Source organism: Uloborus diversus, chromosome 7, assembly GCF_026930045.1.
Source record: "Uloborus diversus isolate 005 chromosome 7, Udiv.v.3.1, whole genome shotgun sequence".
NCBI lineage: Eukaryota > Metazoa > Arthropoda > Arachnida > Araneae > Uloboridae > Uloborus > Uloborus diversus.
In genome coordinates this window covers 96,819,284-96,836,606 of record NC_072737.1, presented here as the reverse complement: position 1 = coordinate 96,836,606, position 17,323 = coordinate 96,819,284, and the positions used below count along the sequence as shown (strand labels likewise).

Genomic DNA, 17,323 nt, shown 5'->3' with positions numbered 1-17,323 from the left:
AAAGTTTAATTATAATAAAAAATTGATACTATTTAGTGTTTTGTATTACTGAAAATATGAGTAAAAAAATCAATAAGTTTGTAAATTCATAAAATAAAATGCTCTGTAAACTAAACCTTATAAACTTAAGCAGGCCTGTAACTTTTCAGATGTTGAATTTATCAGCACTAAAGTTGTTAATCTTTCCAATAATGGTTTGTTTCCACTTGATTCAAGCAAAGCACTTTAGATTTTGTTACTTTTATAGTTAACAAAGATAAATTAACTAATGTTTTGCAATGGCGTAGCTCATAAGTGGAAATTGGTCTTTTGTGCTCATTTTCCATTATTCTCAGAATAAGGTAATGAATAAATAATGTAAAATGTTAAGGCATTTAAACTGCCTTTGAAATTTGAGTAATTTTTTTAAAAGTAACAATGTTTCATAGTGGCAATGTAAATTTTACTTAATAATTTTTAAAAACTAACTAGGTTTCTCAAAATTATTATGTCAAAAATGATTTAAAAAAACTTAATAGGAGTGAGCTATAAAACTTGTATGCAGTTTTTGGTGTAGTATCACTTTTTAATAACAAAGAATTAAAATGCTATGAAGTGTATGATGCTCTTAAAGATGCTCAAATTTTTTTCCAAAAAAAAAAAGTAAGATATGGGGAAAGTTGAAAAAATAGAAAAAAGTATTTATCATAATTTGTTACTCTTATTTCATTTGATTAGCCAGAAGAAATAGTAGAAATTATGCTTATTTACTTTATAATGCAATCAGCTACGAACATTGCATAGATACCTAAAAGCTCCTAAGTGTAACCGCATAATAGCTCATACTATATGACCAAAAGTATGGGACACTTTCAAAAATTCACATTTTTACGGATTTCTCAAGAAATAAAGGACCAATTGCTCTGTATTTTTTTTCACATAAAAGGTATACTCCAGCTCTCATTTCCCAATCAAAATTAAGTCTACCATTCATTTAGGGAACCAGCAACAAATTGAGGAAACAAAAAAAAAAAGTTTTTTTAATCATTTTTCATTGTAAATATCTGGGAATAAGCTATAAATTTCAGAAATAAGTTAAAAAACTATCAAAATTTATTTTTATATTTTTGTGAAAGTATCTCTTATACCCACGTAGATATAAGCATTTCTTTCAATTCCATTTTTTTTTTTTTTTGAAGGTTTTTGGCTCATATCACGCAGTTTTCCGTCAAATGTTACTTAACTTTCAGAAACTTTGACAGCATATTAGAGAAATATAAAAATAATAAAATTTAAAGTTAAAATATTGAAAATTTAATGAAATATGAATGTTTAAAGCCTTTAATTTTTCACTGCTCATGAGCAAAAGATAGCAATTTATAACTTTCATAATCCAAAGCTCAAATATATCCTACAACTCATGAAACAATTCCACCTCAATATCTTTAAAATTTAAAAAGTTATCAGCGATCTAATGAGCTGATTTTCTATAGTTCTTGGATAGGCAACGAATGGTAAGGAGTCATTCACAAACTGGCAACACTTTCCCGTTATCGTTGCAGAGTGATTCATGATAAGAACGGATTATTTGCGATCGATCCCTCATGATTCATCGTCTAGCCAAGAATTATTAAAATTCAGGACATTAGATTGCTGATAACTTTTTACATTTTAAAGATATCAAGGTTTTTAATGAGTTTTGGGATATATCGGGGCTTCTGTCTATGAAAGGTATAAATTGCTATCTTTCGCTCATGCTAAGTGAAAAATTAATTGCTTTAAACGTTCATATTTCCCTAAATTTTCAATATTTTGCTTCAAATTTTATTATTAGGTTTCTCTAATATGCTGTTGAATATTTTAGAACTTTAGTAACGTTTGCCGGAAAACTCTGTAATATAAGCCGAAAACTCTTTTTAAAAAAATTGCATTTTTGAAAGAAATTCTTATATTTCCATTTTTATAAGAGATACTTTCACAAAAATATTTAAAAATAATTCTAGATAGGTTTTTAATTTACTTCTGAAATTTATAGCTTATTCCCAACTACTTACAATGAAACATGATCAAAAAAAAAATTTTTTTTTTTTGTTTCCTCAATTTGTTGCTCATCCCTTAAGTGAATAGTAGACTTAATTTTTGTTGGAAAATGGCAGCTGGAGTATACCTTTTGTGTGGAAAAAATTACAGAGCAATTAGTCTTTTATTTCTTGAGAAATCCGTAAAAATGTGAATTTTTGAAAGTGTCCTAATACTTTTAGTCATATAGTGTACCGTCGGATCCCGACTTACGTGAGGGATGCGTTCCAAGACCCTTCACACAAGTCGAAATTTCACGTTGAGGAACAACGTATGTTTAGAAATATTTTATAAGCATATACAATTATTTCAGACAGGTGTTAACACCCCTCAAATTGTTTCAAACCATTTCTTAACTATGTATTACAGTTTCTTTTATAAAGAACTGACTTATTAATGCATTTTAGAAAAAGCGTTTACATAAATTACTGTTATGGAGCACAAAATCAATTTTCAATGAGAGACATGAATTAAAACAGTACGGTACTTACTTTAAAAACATTACTGTATTATAATACCACTGAACATTAGATATTGTAAACTAAATTACAATTTTTTAAATCATGAAGATGATGGTTTATGCAGTGTGGGGACTCCCCTCTTTCTGGCCGCTTTAATCCACAATGCAAGAGCAGCTTCCATTTTCATGATGTTTGTATTTTGCTTAGACACTACTCTGCAAGCTTCAGTGTTAAAACTAAGTTCAGAACGTTTACGGATTTCCTTTTCTTGAATTTTAATTGTATATCTCGAAGATTCACTCATACCTAATTGTTGTGCTACCTTCGAAGAACTTTTTCAAGCATATCGAGATTCTTGACCTTTTCTTTAATGGTCAGAAACTTTCTTTTTTTCTTTCCACTTTTGCCAACTTTAGATAAAAAAACATGTTTGGGAGCCATTCTAGTTTATCAACGTTCATGTGTAAAATAAAAAACAAATGTTAAGAACCTGAGCAGTTATTTGTATAAACTAAAGCAAAGAGTTGTTTAGACTAATGCAGTGTGTGAATTTCGGCTTACAGTGATGCTAAAGTGATGAAGGTGCATTTACAAAACCAATATTAAATGTCAACGAAGAACATTGTAACGCTCCGCCGCTCCTTTAAAAAAAAAAAAAAATCATGTTGCAGACAAGCAATTTGTGTCCGCAATAAAAAACAACCTCACTCAGAAAAAACTGGTGTTATAGCCATTTCGCGTAAGTTTGATCGCGTTGTAGCGGGATCACACTACACTTTGATTCAAATTTTAGCTGAGGTTTTATCACTGTCAAACATATTCAGTGGCGTACTGGGCCGCCGGGATACCGGGAAAATTCCCGGTGCGCCGGTGCCTAAGTAGTTTTTCTTTTTTTTTAAAGGATTTTGTACTGCATATTATGACGCCCAAATTCCATGAGATTTATTGTGTGATAAAAACAAATAAGACGACTTGACATATAATATCGTAAAACTACGTAATAGGAGTTTTTAAAATCAAAGTTACTTTCATCATCGGTTTCTGTTTTTCTCATTCTCATTCAAATTTCCCTTCTTTCCATATTTACCTATTTCCCAAAGAAAAAAAATGGTAGCGGAGTTTTTCCCTTCGTTTTCAAAATAAAAGTAACATATACTACTTCATAAGATATATTTTTTTTTTAAGTATCAATTCACGAATCGTAAAAACAACAATAAGTAACCATTCAGTGCCAACTTAAACTCAATTGAAACTAATAAATCTTTGCATTAAAAGTCTTGGCTAATATGGGCGCCCGTATGCAAAATTTTAAGGGGGGGGGGGGACTCGGATATTTTCTCCATGGTTTAGCAGGCAAATTCCTCATGGAAACCAATTTCAGTACAGATTAGAGTTATTAAAATTTGAATTTTCTAATAACTTATTCATTAATGACTGATGAATAAATGTTTTTACAGTTTTGCAAAGAAAAAGTACTAACAGCAAGGAAATTCTAATTTCTACGGGAGGACTTGAGCCTCCCCCCCCCCCCCCCCATATTTGTGCCCTTGTTGGCTAATGCTATGGTTCCAAGATATTTTTGAACCAAGGCGCCTGTTTTGGACAGATAACTTTCCTACGGCGCCTTTCTCTCAATAACTCGGTGGCAAGCAAGGATTTTATTCCGGGTGAGAGGAGTAGTGGGGGAATAAGGACGAAAAATTTTTATATCGTCTTGGGATCGCTTCCAACGATAGCTCCTTCCCTACATTCACCACTAATATAACTAATCATAACTAACAGCATTGCATGGCACTTTAGTGTTATTCATGATTCAGAAGCGCTGCAGAATATTCCAACAGTTTCATAATTCTCTAATTATAGTGAAGTAATTCAAAATTCCGTAGCGTTGGCGCGGAACCCCCATGAAAACTTCACGGCGTTCTGATTTATCCCCCCCCCCCAAGAGTTTGGGAATCAAAAGTACAGGTTACATACTTGTGTTATAGAAGATACAACTGCGTTGCCCGGCTTTGCCCGGTTTACCTTGAAAATAAAAATTGTGCCAAGTGACGTATATTCAACAATCATATTTAAATAAATAAATTAAAAGAAAACATCATGCAAAATTTCCCTCCCAAACAATGACGACGGATATTAAAATACTTTAAAGAAATTAAATCGAGAAAGATGGATTTTAAAAGCGTAACCATAGGATCACAAAATAAAATAAGTTTAAGGAATTGAAATGCGAAAGAAAATGGTTTCCAATTTGAATGAGAAAGAGATTTTTTGAACTTGATTAAAAAAGGCTTGTAACTTTTTTTTTTTCTTTCGAGATAGAAGCTTAGTTTTTCGACCATAGGTCGAGATGGATCTGGAGCAAAAAGTGTAGAACGCGGAACATTCTACCCTTTCCAACGATATGTAATATTGATATATGTGCAAGTAATTTTTCACCTCCATATTCGGGATTTTATGTGAAAATTGGGTCTAAATTGGAATAAAAGAAAAACTATTTGTCAATTTTTTTTTTCAAACCTGTCTGCAAACCTTTCCAGGGTTAAAAGAAAGATGCTGTGAAAATTTCAGCGAAATCGGCCGGGTAGTTCTCGAGTTCAGCGCGTTTAAACAAACAGACGCTTTTATGAGACTTCATTTTATACCTAGAAATATGCACAGTGCTCTGGCATGCGACCGCGTAGGGCGCAGTGCACAAAAGGGGGGGGGGGGACGAATGGAAAATTTCTTCTCGAAACAATCTTTTTTCCCAAGCTTGCTTGCATTTCGCCCCCCCCCCCCCCAAAAAAAATATTAAAATATGTTTCATGATATTCTGAAGTATACAGTTGCGCGGCGATTAGTGGCTCTCCTTCCCTAACATCATTGCAGATAGCCTAAATGCGTTTTTACAGCTACAATTTATGGGGGAGAGCACAGCCCAACCAGTGTAGTAGCTACACTTTCTGCCGCCCGGGGCGGTTCCTCAATTTGCCGCCCTTTTGATGAGAAATAATTAATACATTATATCGGATCTCTCGCGACTTTCTAATTGTGTTGGTGATTTTTTTGCGCTGACAAAGAGGCTATATTGTAACCTTGAAAAATCTATATCCTGTATGTATTATCTTCAGAGTTTGTGTTTATTTCACGTTGATTTTGCACTTTAATCATAGTACATTAAAGAGTCAAAAGTATTTTAATAAGATTTTGATAAAAAAAAATATTTTTTTTCTCTTATTTTTCTTGCAGAAGGAAAAAAAAAAGAAAAAAAAAATCAGAACTCCACCGAAAAATTCCAAAAGTTAAGTCAAAATTGTCAATTTTAAGCAATTTTCAGTAATGCTTATATAAAAAAAAAGGTTGCAGATCCCTCCAATTTTTTTTTTCAAAGTTAGTTTAAAAAAAATTAAAGTTAGTGTTATGTTTCTTTGGTAACGTTAGGGGGTCGGGACTTTTCCAGGAAATTTTTTGAAATTGAAGTGTTAATTTAAGTTTCAACACACCACTTTAAGCTATTTTTAGAGACATAGGATGAGATGGGGATTTTAAAGTTCGAAGTTGATGTCCTAATTACACATTTTAGACAGGGGAAGTTACAGGAAGGGTCAGGGCTTGACCGCTCTCAGGAATTTGTTGGCATTGAATGTTTAAAATCTCAATATTAGGCTAAAAGGGGGTGGACGTTATCACTTGGAAATGTTTCGAGATTCAAGGCCTAAAACTGCACTTTTGGGCTGTTTGGTAACGTTAATGAATAGGATGGTTCAGTTGCTCTTCCCGAAAATTGATTGTTGAACCCTCAATAAATCCTCAATTTATTGAAGGTTTATCAACGCAGTTGTAAGCTTTCTTCGGTGGGTCAAAATTCTCCGGCGCCAAAATACATTTTAAAGCTAGCTTTGACAATGTTAGACAGCGAAAAGGAGGGGGGGGAGGGAGGGGCGGAGTGAAAATGGAGTTCCTCAAAACGCTGTTTCAGACTTTGTTTAGCCAAGTTAAAAGAGGAAGGGATGGTAAGTGGCTCTCCTCCATAAATTTTTCAAAATTTAAGTCCTGAAAATGCATTTTAAGCTTTGTGACCGTAGGAAGGAGCGTAAAGATCGGGGAAATTTTTCTAATTTAAAGTATTAGAAACGTAAATTTTGGGTCAGTTGTGTTTCTCAAAGGGGGTTATAACTCCCTTTTGGATCCGTTCTTAGTGTTGACAAACTCAGAAGTATACGAACAAGACTCAGCCCCTTCCCTAGATCCGGTACTGCTTTATTATCAAATTTGGATTATTCTCTTTTTCATTGGAGAGAGGACGAAAAGATAAAGAGGACCTTTACATACGATCAACCATACTGTGATTCATGAGATGAAAAAGTTGTGCATCAAAAATCATTTCTTTTGATGTAAATGTGAAAGGCTTTTCTTAGAGATCACTTTACTGATTAAAAAACTTTCCTTAAAATGAATGACTAAATATGAAAATCATACTTTAAAGAAATTTGTTACATAAAATATTAACACAAGTAATTATTATTCGAGTTGTGAATAAGTGTTTTTATAAAATGAACATAAAATTTATTTTGTCTCTGTGAAAATCTTGCAATCAATGACCAACCAAAGCGATTGCTGAAACAGATAATGCTATCCTGAAAATGAGAAGTTGCCCACCATTCGAGGTCTCTCTTCTCTCCTTGTTGTCACTTTCCTCAAAAAAAAAAAAAGTTTTTTTTTTTCCTTCCAATAAGGTGGTTTCCAAGGAACTTCCTTAAAATCAAGTGGTAACTTCATCATATAATGAAAGATTATGAAATTTATTGTTTCCTTCGCAGTAGTTAACTTAACAGTAAAAAGAAAAAAAAGATGATCCCTTGACTTTGCAATACCACCTCCATCATTCTGTAACATCAGACGATTGAAGAGAAAAAACTTGAGATGTCTTCGAGAAAAATATATGTTCTGTGGTAGAGTAATTTTACCATCATACTAGTACCAAAACCTTGTAATTCGAACACCTTTTTTCTCTTTTTTTTTTTTTTTTGTCTCCAGTAATACATCAAAGGCATGATTTCCTTATTGGGAAAACGTGTTAATTTTTTTCGAATCAAAAGTGTGAAATTGCCGCCCCCCAAAAAGTGCCGCCCGAGGCGGACCGCTCCCTCCGCCCCTCCCTAGCTACGCCACTGAGCCCAACACACTCTCTTTCTAAAAGAAATCGGATATAATCTACAATTGCGTTTTTAAAGTTTCAATTTTGAAATATGGTCGCGGAGCATCAACGAACCTCTTCAGTCCCCAGCATTACCAATAATAATCTAGAATGCACTTTTAAAATCACAAATTACAGTAGGCACCGCTTAATGTGATCACTTTGGGACAAATATAATTTGATAACAATAACCGACTGATAACAATAACCGAAAAGAATCTAAGAGACTCAAAATAATGATATTTTTTCCAATTAAGGTGCATTTATTTTGGCAACCTCAAATTAAAATCACACTGAACGCAGTTTTAAATTTTAAATTATTAAATTAACAGAATAGAAATAACTGAATTATAAAAAGTTAAAGCTAAATTATGCAATTTTTAATCACATAGTAATAGTTGAAGCAAAATATGACCGTTTTCCGTGATATTCGTAAACCAGTTTCAAAGCACATTCAGCTTTTCTTTCTTTTCCAGTATGGTTTTGCTTGTTTTTTAAATTTTAATTAAACTTCGCTTTGTTTTCAATCTTGACACAATTCTTTAATAGTTTACAAAGTAATGGCAACAAATGAAGGTCCTACATCAATGCCTGCAATATATCCAGGAACTGAATTTTTTTAGGTGCAAAAGAAAGTTTTCTCAGGAGGAGTCTGTGGTCACTGGGGGCGAACTTTCTGTAGCTTCATTTCTAGAAAAATTTTGAACTGCTATTGAAAACCACAAAATGCTACACAGAATGTTAGTCTCGTCAGGGTTTGCCTATGGTATTTCTGTTAATTGAGGAACAAAAACGGGGAAAAAAATTGAAAGTTTATGGAAAAGTGATAACAATAAACGAAGACGCTGATTACAATACTCGACTTTTTTTAACGTGTGTTAACATACAAGTGGTCCGGGACTTCGTGATTCTGATAACATTAAGCGAATGATAACATAAACCGTGATCACATTAAGCGGCGCCTAATGTACAACATTTTCCGGGATGGGCCTCGATCTCCTTTCCATAGTACAACCAAAGATCGTCTAAAACTGCGTTTAAAGAGCTAAAATTTCTAAAAAGTTCCAGGGGGGAATCCCGGACCCCCTTTCATTATCATAATTGTAGATAACAATTTAATTTGAATGTTTCAATTCCGGAAAATAGACGAGGGAGCGCTCCTTTTCCTCTCCTGCTCCTAACATTACCAAAGATCGTTTAAATGCATTTTGAAAACGAAAAACTAAAAAAGTTCCGGGGGAGAAGCCCTCGCACCTCACACTTCTTTTTGAGTGGATATTATTCTCATGATTAGGTTCATATTGTCAATATTTAGATCTAGTAATGACCAGACTCTTAAACCAGAAGATGAAGACATTCTCTTTCTCTTTATTTAAAACAAACGATACTCGCACGGCGATACCCGTGCCAGGAATGTAAAGAAAGTCCGTAGAAGAGAAAAAAAAAAAAAAATCCCCCCCCCCCCCTTTTGATGTGAAATGATTATTTTTCTTCAACTAAAATGCGTAGACACCTTTTCAAAAAACCTATTCAAGTCTCTTTGGAATTTAAAACTATTCGCTAAAACATATTAAAAGATTAACAGTAGCTATACAATTCAATATAATCCTTCAACTGTATAGTTCATCGCTTAACGTGCTAAGTAACCACGCTACCGTAACCCTGTCCTTTAACGATTTTTTTTCTGCAATTTAAAATGTTTCGCCAAACAAACAATACTAAATAAAAACTCTGTAAAGATCAATCACAATTGAATCATACGACAAATCAAATTATTTACTTATATAAGTAACTATCTTCAATTATAAGAACAAAAACAAACGTTGAAGAAAGAAGGAAAACAAAACCCAATAGAAAAAGCCTATGAAATCAAGTTATGTGCCTGAACATGAAAAAAAAAAGAAAAAACGCATTCCAAAATCAGTTTGCTGACCACTACAAACCCACAATAGCGTTGCATCTGAGCCGTGCGGCATGATTCCTCGCAGCTATCGACACTTTCGGCCAGCGCCAACTCGATGAGTTAACTTACTCCGCATCTATTAGGAATTCATAGAACTAAACTATTAAACATTTAATTTGCAATTACAAATATTTCGGTCAATCTGATTTTTAAAAAATAAGCCTATAGCCTTAATCAATAAATGGAGTATTCAACACAAAAATAATTTTTCAATTTGAACCAGTAGTTCCTGAGATTAGCGCGTTCAAACAAATAAACTCTTCAGCTTTGCATTATTAGTATAGATACGTTTGAAACAATTAAAGGGCCGCCATTTTTATACACCTGCAGTAGCACATTTTAGGGGGGGGGGGTGGCAGACACAAATGGAACACGCACGAAGCTTAAAATTGTATGAGCGGAGAGGGAGGGAGCTTTTTTACTTTAACGTTGCCCCCTGAAAAAACTTTCTTTGTATCCACCCCTGTACTTACCCTATTTTTTTGACTTCGCGTGAGATCTGGGGGCGCTCCCGACTGTAGCAACAGTCCCACATTTATAAACGTATAAAAAAACGTTTCCAAGTCATCAATTTCAAAAATTTTGTGGGAAGGCTTCTTCTTCCCCCGTCCACGAGAATCCTGTCACAAAGTTATAAAACCTTGTCTAAAGTTTAATTTTTAGAAGTTAGAACTTCGATTTCGAAAAATTGCCGGGGATGAGTACCCGATCTCCATTTCTTCCTTTCAGGTTATCAAAGATAGCCTAAGTCTCAAATTACGTTTTGATACTTCAATTTCAAAAAACTTTCGTGGAAAACAGGAGAACCTTTCAAACGCAATGTTTCCCCCATGAAAGATCGTCCAAAATTTCCGATTTAAGACTTCCATTTGAAAATTTCCCAGGAAAAGTCCCCGAAACCCATGCTTTCACCTGACTTCATCAACGATGGCAGAAAAAGGTGCAAATAGGATTTCAGTTTTGAATAATTTCCGCCCCAGACTCTTATCTCGGCCAAACAGTATTAAAAAATAATCTTTTTTTATTTTTATTTTTAGGACTTGAATTTCTAAACATTATCAGAGGAGAATGCACAAGCTTCATCCCTGACATCATCACAGATGGTCTACAGCTACACTTTTAGGGCTTTAATTTCAAAAAATTTCGGAAGGAAAAGTTCTGAACAACTTATCTTTTACATCATTAATTTTGTTTTTAGAACCTATTTTTTTCAAAAACATTCTGGAGGAGAACCTCCGACCTCAGCATTGCTCCAAAATTGTTAAAAACCATCTGAGTTTTCGGTTTTTGGACTGTAATATCGAAAAACTTCTGGGGAAAAATTTCCGAACCCTAACCTATCTAACTTCACCTAAGATGGCTTACTGTTTTGCATATTTGAGACTTATTTCGAAAAATTTCTAAGATGAGTCCCAAACCGCATTCCTTCCCCGTTCTCTAACGTTATCTCAGATTTTCCTACAATCGTGTTTTGGACTTCAATTTCGAAAAACTTCCAGTTGAGCATATTTCCTCCCCCCCCCCCCGACCAGAACACCCCTTTTTCTAACATCACCGATGGAAGATTATAAAGAAAAACTTTCTCTCATTTCGTCAAACGGGAGGCGAGGGGGGTGGGACAAAAGCTACATTTCTCCCAGGGCGCTGAAGATTATATACTCCTCTGATAGGAAGTGCGTCAAGTTTAATTTATTAGTTAGCTTGGTGGATTGGGGGGGGGGAGGTGGTTACGAAAATAGAGCAAGGCGCCGCTCAAGTGTATTTCCCGGTACACATATTGGACCCAGTACGCCACTGAACATATTGATAACAGTGCTAAGTGATTGATAAAGTTTAGGTACTGGAATACTTTTAGAAACTATTTATGGTAGTTAAAAGTTCGTCTTTTACAGGTTATGATTCCTTTTCTACTTGTAAGTTGTGGGTTTCGAGCTGTTATGGTGTCGCTGAAAGCTTCCCCAAGAGCTTTGTTCCTTTTAATTCTTCTAATGTCGGACTTTCTTGCTTTGGTGAGCATTTGGTTTAATATAAACTAATATCGGCATTTCATGCATATTTTGTAATTATAATAAGAAAATGAGGTGAATAAATTTAAGCCATTTTTGTGTTATAGTTTGTTAGCATGCCATTTGATTTTTTTGTAGAAAAATTGTTCTTATGTATTCCCCCCAATTATGCACCATGACACTTGAGAAAAAATATTTGTGTGCTATGTATTTCTTTTTTTAGTATGCTTCTTTTTGTTTTTCTATGAGAAAAAGCTTATGTAGACTTCATATGAGTTGTTCTAGTGCCGTATTTTATTCTATTTAGGTGTTTTGCTTAGGGGAGTGGAGCATTAAACATTTCTGATTAGCAATTACTTTTTTTTAGCATTTTAAATATTCAAATTTTTTTTAAATACAAATATATAGTGTACTTGTGGGAGCTTCCTCATATTTTCAGAAAATTTCACACTGTCTTCAGAAAATTTTACTTGAATCCACTATTACCCCTGGGTTCAAGTAAGGATGTCCCTCATTTTCATTATGAATAATGAAGCTTGATTGATCATTGGGAGTAATGTCTGGATATAACTCAACCTGTTATTGAATAATATTGACATAACTAGACCTCTTCAAAATGTTTGACCCCATAATTTTCAAAAAGATATCGGAAACAACTTGACTCAAATAATGTTTAAGGAATTTATCAAGCATTATGCATGGGCTCTAGGAATTCCAAAGTTCACCAGTTATGGTTTAGTTTTATTTTAAACTTCACTTTAATGTGTGTTTGTATGAAATGAAAACTCAAAACGCCACCTTTAATCACACACAATTTACCATCATGGTCAGCAATCAAAAACATTCTGAAAAATAGAACTTGATATGTCATTAGTTTTTTTATTTCATCTCAAAAGCAATTACAGTGAAGCACCATTTATACATTTTTGAAGGGACTGTATGAAATAAGCGTACAAAAGAAAAAAACGTATGATAGGTATAGGTTAATGTGTATTAGACTCCGCAGGGACCAATTAAAAAAACATATAATTGATGAAAACGTATAAAAGAGAAACGTATAAATGGTGCTTCACTGTGTTATTCTCTTGCTTGTGGCTTTGAGATTTAGGCCTAATAACTTGCTTAAGAGTTATGCCAAAATACTGACCTAATTGATAGCTATGTATACAATATCATTTATTATTTTTATTTTTCCCCCATGTTGAATTATTTTGATAACTATTTTGTTTTTCCAGCATTTCTTCTTCCTTATACGAGATACTGGTAGCTGGCTTGATATTGGCACTTCTTTAAGTCATTTCATAATCAGCATGACAACAACTATTTTTATAATGCTTTTATATGGATTAGCGTGGATCCTCACTTCTTTTTCTTGGACTTGTCCAGCTCTAAAAGCAAAAAGACATTTATTGTGATTTTTGATGTTACTACTGCTTTCAATTTCTGTTTGGAGAGTTGCAATTATGTTCATGTATAAAGTTTCATTTAAGAAAAGAGGAAAGTTGAAACATAGATGTTTTATTTTTTTCTAACTATGTTTAAAAAAGCTGATTGTTGCTATCATCTGTATTATTTATTTCAACTTTGCACCAATGATGTGATATATTTCTCTTTGTTTTATGTTAGTTTTTTTAATGAGAAGAACAGACATAATTGTTACACAATTTTCTTTTTTATAAAGTAGAATACCAAAAATAGAAACAAGGTCTGAAAAACTTTAAGCATGCAATCAAATTAGCATTATTTTAAAAAAAAAAGTATTAGATTACATAAAATTAGTTGGATAGAGATTTTTCTAAGAAGATAGAAAATTAGAAAAAGTTAAATAATTTTACTTTATCAAAGTTTTAATCTGATCAACATCAACAGCATATTGTTTTTTTTTATTATTCTATCTCTTTTTGTGCCATATCAAATTGTTTGGATACTATGTAAAATTAAAGAAGTTTAATTACTCTTAAGTTATGTCCTATTTAAACTTGTGTTCTTTGTACATACATCATCAATAGTTATGTCAAAATAAGATGTTCTCAAAAGCATGTGCCTGTAAATATTTGTACTCATAAAACATTTATTGGGAAGAGTTTTTTTAAATAATTTTATTGTGAAGAGTACTGTTAATGTGCTGTTCAATTTAATTTTAAAATCTATACTTTATGAGGTTATGTATTTTAAAGTGTTGGAAATCTAAGTGAAAATCATAAAACATAAACTATGTCCATGTTCGTGCTGAGGCACTATATTTTTTTGTCAATTTGTTTCATTCGCTAAAAAAACTGAAAGTGTCAATTAATTGAGGATTAACTCATTTAAAGACAATTAGATTTTTCAAAAAGCTTTTGCTATTTTTTTTATTTTGTTACAGATTTCCTTGACTAATAGTCACAGTTGAAATTTTTATTAAAAAATTGGTTAAAAACAGCGTTATTACTGAAGTAAACATGAAAATTAATTCATATATTAAAATAAAATATTAAATACAAAATTTATTGGGTGTGCACTGATTTTTTTTTTAAATAGTGTGAGGATTATATCTTTCCTTGATTACTATAATGTATTGTACCAAAACTAGCATAATTAAGTATAGGTGCTTCATTGGATATACTGTGAAAACAGTTATTTAAATTTTTTACTAAAACAGGGTGGCGACCGATTAGGGAAAAGTCAAGGAACTTTATTAACCAGGGAAATATCAGGGAAATTTGAAAAAATAGCAAACAATCAGGGAAAACTGATCAAATGAAGAATTTTTTTTTTTGCTTTGCAAAATTAAGTACCTTAATTTTCTACGCATCTTCCGCCGATTATCTGTTGAGAAAAAAGTAAAATAATATTAATGAGGTGCGAATATACACTGCTACATTTTTGCGCATTTTTTTTTCTCAACGTCAAAGTATTGAATCATAACTTTTAATAAGTTATGATTCAATAATCAACATAGGATGAACTTCCTATGATTGCATCTGTGTCTGTAAAGTTGTTTATTTTACATAGCTCGAATTTGCCTTTCAGAAGTTCCATGCTACGTAAAATAAACAATCCTACAGGCAAAGAGGAAGCCGTCATTAATGCCTTAGCTTCCTTGCCTTTACTCATTGTCTTTAAGTGATTAGCGTACTGTAATAACGAATTCAAGAATAACGAAATCAAGAAAAAGAACTTTTAAATTAATACAGATAAAATCTTAAATTACTTCTTCACATTTTTAATTTAATTATTAAAATTGAATGTTGAATGAAAAACCACTTTGCTTTTCCCCATCGTATTATTCGCTGTTACTTCAGATTACACAAGGTTTTTTTTTTTAAACTTTAAAATTCTTATATTTAAAACCAAGTTATATATACATATATATATTGAAATTAATTGATTGTTTTTTTGCATTTCAATGTTGTTTATTACAAAAATAATCTTAAGATTTTTTCCCCCGACAAATAAGGAAATCATTTAAAATTGAGTTACCTTGTGTACATAAGTACTTTTTTTTTTTGTTATTCTTGCAGCAATAATTATACTGCTTGAAAATTTGGTTCAAAATTATGTCTATTAAAACTTTTTAGTTTTATCATGATTAGATATTTCTTTAAGAGTGTTTGTAATATAGAATAGAAGTAAAGTATTTGTTTTAGATTTCCTATAATATTTCCTTCTAAATCATCGTTTCTTAAATTGTGTTCCGCGAAGCCCAAGGGTTCCTTGGAGATGAATCAAGGGTTCCACAAAACTATCATTCTTTATTTTTTCTAACTTTATTTTTAGAAAACTTTAAAAATGTATTAAAATAATGAATTTTCATAACTTAAAGTAAAACTTTAAAATTTTGTTTGTGTCTCTAAAAATCTTTATTTTCCAAGTTTTTTTTTTAGATTTAATTAATTTATTTTTTGTTAGTGTTTAAAAGTATGTTTTGGAATGAAAAAATTGTATTTGAAATAATTTTCACCTTCACTGTAAATAAAACATTTCAAGAATATTGCTTTAAACTATACTACTTATGAAAACAACAGGGATTCCATGAAGAAAGTGGTTATTTAAAAGGGTTCCACTCATTAAAAAAATTAAGAATTGCTGATGTAGATAATTTAATGTATTAGTTTTACTAAAAAAAAGGAGCATCTTTTTAAAATATATTTTTAATTGACAGCTTAAAACGTTTTAAATACTGCATTTTATTTAATATGCAATGGTTTTAATGTAGGGCAAAGCAAGAAAACCATTATCATTAGTAATGTAAATCAGGGAAATTTGGTGAACTTAATCAAGGAAAAGTCAAGGAACTTTTTTTCACAGTTTCTGTCGCCACCCTGTAAAACTCAGTTAATTTCTATGTAAGCATCCTCGCTAACTTGAAAAAGTCAAGCTATCAGAACCGAGGCTTTTAAATAGCTTTAAAACATCAAACATTAGTAAGCTAGAGATAACTGTATTATATTCTTGATACAGTTAGTTTGTATAGCTAATGAAATTGGAAAATAGTGATTTTTCTTGGAGCAAAGAGGAATTAAAAAAAAAGGCTCTTTTTAAAAGGCTTTATAATCTTGATATCGTAGCTCTTTAAACAATTTTCTGTAAAAGAACTTTATATGTTGATTTTGAAATGATGATTTTAAAATTGTTTTTTAATTTTTTTATACATTTTTACATGTTTTATGTTTAGTAGAATAAAAATATTAATAATGAAGAAATGAAATGGGGTAACAATCTTTGTTGCAATGAGCATAGTTTTTTAATTACAAACAAATATATATTGATGCAGCATGTCTGTGAAAGATTTTTACCACTAAACATTAATAACAAAGCTGAAAAAGAAAATCAATAACCAGAGCCGTTCCTAGCAAGTGTGCACCGCAAAGGGGCGGCCGTAGGCTGCATCATGCTAGTCAAAATAGCTTCAAATTGACTTCAATTTTGAAAGAATTTTAGGAAGAACTCCAACATTACTTTCCTATAAAGTTTCAGTTCTAGACTTCAGTTTTGAAAATTTCTCCATGGACCTTGAATATACCCGACTTTTTTGTCCTTGAAACCAAGAATTGTTCTGGGGCAATCCTCCTCCCCCAGTTGCCCTCCTCCGTCCTTCCTCTGATGTCACCGAAGAGAGACTATGAAATGCGTTTTTACGACTAGTAAATTTCGATATCTATTAATTTCTTCAAAGATATAAATTGTACCTAAGGAGTTTCTGACTATAAAACTTTTCTTTCTCTTTATAAGTTCAACCTTCTTCTGTTTTTTTTTCTTTGTTAAATTAGAAGTTGGTACTGAAATGTGAAGAATGATTTATGTGGACTTCAAGTGTTAGTCAAAATATGCAAATTGCTCTTGAGGGACAGCACATTAGGTCTTTGCATGCAGACGGCCGACGCCCTAGGAGCGGTCCTGTCGATAACTGTGCAGAGAAATTTTCAACCATAAAAATCCACCAAGAATTGCACTTTGTACTTCTTTACGATACATTCAGTAAAAATCTATTTGCACTGTTTCACAGATTTTTTCTTCAGCTAACGACAATGTGCGCAGCAGTTTCTTCTGTACGGTCATCATTTTCTTTTCTTAGCTCAACTGGCTAGATACTAGTGCCATCTCCTCCAGGCAATTAATATCAAGAAAGTTCTTTGCTGCTAATGGCATCTCATGTTACTTGTTTGTATTTTTT

The 17,323-nt window shown here is 32.3% G+C and overlaps 1 protein-coding gene across 1 annotated transcript in view; it reads left to right on the top strand.

Moving 5' to 3' along the window:
* Positions 1-14,201, top strand: part of LOC129225626 (GPI ethanolamine phosphate transferase 1-like) — a 109,882-nt gene extending 95,681 nt beyond the window's left edge. The window contains 2 exon segments of the mRNA XM_054860093.1: positions 11,554-11,670; positions 12,903-14,201. Of these exon segments, the coding sequence (XP_054716068.1) occupies positions 11,554-11,670; positions 12,903-13,082 (297 nt within the window). The 3' untranslated portion in view covers positions 13,083-14,201.
* The last annotated feature ends 3,122 nt before the right edge of the window (positions 14,202-17,323 follow it).